General features: G+C 52.3%; 1 protein-coding gene across 1 annotated transcript; it reads right to left on the bottom strand.

Moving 5' to 3' along the window:
- Positions 1–1,037: 1,037 nt before the first annotated feature.
- LOC123137635 (U-box domain-containing protein 26-like) lies at positions 1,038–3,098 on the bottom strand. Its single transcript, XM_044557456.1, has one exon. The coding sequence runs from the start codon at positions 2,600–2,602 to the stop codon at positions 1,379–1,381; it is 1,224 nt and encodes a 407-aa protein (XP_044413391.1). The 5' UTR covers positions 2,603–3,098; the 3' UTR covers positions 1,038–1,378.
- Between the last annotated feature and the right edge of the window lie 547 nt (positions 3,099–3,645).

The raw sequence follows: 3,645 nt of genomic DNA, 5'->3' as shown, positions 1-3,645 counted from the left end.
CTAAAATGACGGTGAGAAAAAGGAGGTGAACCCATAACCATATATAGAGTCAAAAAAGGAGGTGAACCCATAATGTAACTTTAAAAACAGTGCAATACTTCAGAAATTAAGGAAAAACCTGAAGATGTCACAGGCAATCAAAATCTCTATATCCTGTAATACAAGAACAACATGTCAACACAGGGGTGCCTATTTATTCTTGCATTAAAGTAGACTTGTCGAAAGGACAAGAACCATATGAGATGTTTATCTTGAGGCAGTCAAATCAGGGTATCTCTCCTTTTAACAAATCTTTCCTGTAAATTCATCAAGAGTGTCAATAGAGCACAAAGATTTGTGGTGATATTTATACTGCAGAGTGTCAGTAATGCAAACTTAATAAGTGTAATTACACAATGAGCTAAATAAAACCAAGAAGAACAACCTTGTAAGTGACTTATCAAACCAAGAGAATGAAAATTTAAATTATTTTACTTTACTTGAAAGCCGCAAAAACTATAACAAAATCTATAACTGAACAAATATGGTGTTATATGGTAAGAAACAATTTTAAGGGCTAAAATTTTGTAGTTGTCTACTATATATAGTGCCCTAACTAAAATTGCCAACCATAAAAGCTAGTAGCACTTGGCTCCTCAACAAAACAAAATAATTTACAGACATGAGGTGTTGCTCCCCTTCTGGGGTGGAACCAAGATTCTGTAGGAACATAAATAGTTTACAGTTAATTTTGTATCCTAAGATGAAATACAAAAGAAAAAGAAATAATCTTCGTGGTTCCAGGTAAAAGAAACAGAATTGCCTTAAGATGTGACTTGCAGTGTCATGACATCACACCAAAAATTAAAGCCTACAAAATATAAATTTTGAGGAGCAGCCACGGATTTCACCTGGAAAGGAGGACAGAAGAGAAAATTCAACATCCTGCAACTCCTATGTCAGACGGGATGTGTGTCAAATGAAGCTCCAACATTTCTACCTAAAACCTCAGTGCCATCTACATATGAAATTTTAATGGGGCACTGACCATGACCAAATAGCAATGCAGCTCTTTTCTTTTTTTGTTATCTCAAGCAATCAAAGCATACATGATATAAACAAATTAATTTGCACCGGAAAGTGGAAGTAGAAGTCTAGAATTAAACAAGGTACATATGTATATGTACACTTTTTAAACATGAATTTCTACTGCAAGAGTGTCAATCAAATCATACTACCACCGTTACATACAGGCACCGCTGCCCGGCCCTAGCCTCATGAAATTTTCTTTAGGGGAGAAAATCTCTCCTATGATCCTACTACCGCCGTTACATACAGGCACCGCCACCCCGCCCTAGTGCCGTGGTGGTTCAGATTCAGAAAGGGATGCAATGCGGGGTTAGTATGGTTGGAGGAAATCAGCCGAGTTGGCCATGGAGTCGGTGGTCGGCCAGGCAGACCGGAGCAGCTTCAGGAGGTGCTGCGCCTTGCGTTTGGCACGCTCCGAGCAGCCGCCTTGCACCATCATGAGCAGCTGACTCATGGCACCCGCTCGGACGGCCTCCAGCTGCAGCACCTCAGACCCGCCCACCACGGCCACCAATGCGCCCGCAGCATGCTCAGCCGCGCGCCCGGACATGGCGCGCACTAGCGCGATCACCACCGCAGCACCACCTCCAGCGCCAGAGACAACCGCCTCGCGGCCACCCTCTGTCCGGGACAGCCGCTCCACCGCTGCCAGCGCGCGCTCCAGCTCGCCGGTGCAGCCGCCCTCCGCCACTCGCCGGGCCAGAGCTGATGCGGCGCCGGCCGATACGGCACGTTGCCTGTTCTCCTTGGCCAGGCAGAGAGCAAAGAGGCCTCGGATCCCAACGCGCACTGCACGGGCATTGGCCTTCTCGTCCACCAGCGCGACCAGGCCTTCAATGACTCCATCCGCTGCGCCAAGCACCACCCTGGCCTCCGCCCCTGAGGCCGCAGCAGCCGCCTCCACGACGGCACCTGCGTTAACCTTGGCCTCCAAGGTCGTTGCCTGGCTGCCAAGAACTTTGCCAAGCCTGGTGACCCTGTCTTCCCTGCCCACCACATCCACAGCTTCCGCCTCCCCCATCCCTACCAGGGCAAGGACCGCCATGGCCTCCGCCTGAGCCTCCTCGGCGCTGCCCCCGAAGGCCATTTCCACGAGAGCCGCCCTGGTCTCGTGCGTGGCCATGACGAGCCTGTTCTTGTCAGACTCCCTGGCGAGCGCCCTGAGCTTCCTGAGCACGGGGAGGGCAGGGCCCTGGGCGATCAGGGAGCGGATGAGGTCCGGGTCGGCCGGCTGCTTGGGCGTGGGGATGCGCTCGACGCCGAGGGATCGGTGCGCGACGCACCATTCCTGGATGAGGCGGCGGAGGGTGTGGTTGGGGATGAGCGTGAAGTCGGCGAGCGGCGCGCGGGTGACGGGGCAGGTGGTGTTCCCCGTGGCGACCCATGACTCGATGCTGGCACGGTCGTAGGTCTGGCCGGTTGCCACGGTGACGGGGTCCTGCATGAGCTCCAGCGAGATTGGGCAACGGAAGTACCACGGGACCTGCAGCCCTATCGTGTCCAGCCCCAGCGCCAGCGGCACGCTCCCTGGCATTGGCGAAACTCTACTGCTCCACGCCGGGCGGCCTTGTGATTTGGATCTGGCCAACTCTAGCTAGCTAGCTAGCTAGCTTGCGATGAAGATGTGATGCGCGTGGGTGTGGGTGTGGGTGGGTTGGTGGTGGGTGGACACGAGACGGGGGTTGGGGGTGGGGGGTGGAAGGAGAGCGAAAAAGTGGACTGGTGGAGAGTGGAGATCGAGGGAGACGAAGAACGTAGGTGTATGGGCCGGGTCGGGCCAGCACTGTCGGGCTCAGGCCAGTCGGGCCGGACAGCCCGCCGGACGGCACGGGTGCCTCGCCGGAGCGCAGCACTCCGGGCCGCTGTTAGGTGTGGTGTCGTGCCGGGCTGCCGTGGGTCTGCTCGAGGACGATGCCGTTGTGGACCTCGCGGTGGAGGCGGAGGCGCTTGGAGTGGGGTTGGTTCGGGTAGCGAAGACCCAGAGGCGGCGGAGGAGGATCTGCAGGAGGAGCACGGAGCCAGCGCACGGGGGGGTGGAGGTAGGAGATGCAGTCGGGGTCGGGGCAGTAGATAAAGGACAGAGAAAACGTGATTTCGAATCTGATTTTGACCGGTCAAAGCTGGGTTGCTGGCTGTTGGTTGGCCTCACGTGCGTTAGAGAGAGACAGAGAGGTTCTCGAGCCCTCCTACTTGCCGGTCGCTGCGGCGGCACGTAGTATTTTGTTTTTCTTTTTTTCTTGGAGAAAGCTGTCACTTTATTGATTAACTATGTTATCATTGATCACTCTCGATTGACCAGTAGTAGCTGCTTTCGTTGAGTTGTGGGCACTCTTTTCTTTCTCTGTTACCCGAAAACTCAATACTTTTTTTATACTCCCTCCGGCTTTTTTAGTCTGCGTATAGGTTTAGCCTGAAATCGAATTATCTCTACTTTGACCAAATTTGTAAAAAAAAAATCAACATTCACAACGCCAAATCAATATAGTTAGATTCATTGTGAAATACAAAACTAAGCACCCACAAGTTTTCCTTCCCTAACCCTAGGTGGCTAGGGCAAACTCTCCCTTCCAAAAACTT

This window comes from Triticum aestivum, chromosome 6B, assembly GCF_018294505.1.
Source record: "Triticum aestivum cultivar Chinese Spring chromosome 6B, IWGSC CS RefSeq v2.1, whole genome shotgun sequence".
Classification (NCBI taxonomy): Eukaryota; Viridiplantae; Streptophyta; class Magnoliopsida; order Poales; family Poaceae; genus Triticum; species Triticum aestivum.
The sequence above is the reverse complement of the archived record's forward strand: the minus strand, read 5'-3'. Positions and strand labels throughout refer to the sequence as shown.

Coding starts and splice junctions, on each gene's coding strand:
- LOC123137635 (XM_044557456.1), bottom strand. CDS start 2,602: ATGCCAGGGAGCGTGCCGCTGGCGCTGGGGCTGGACACGATAGGGCTG.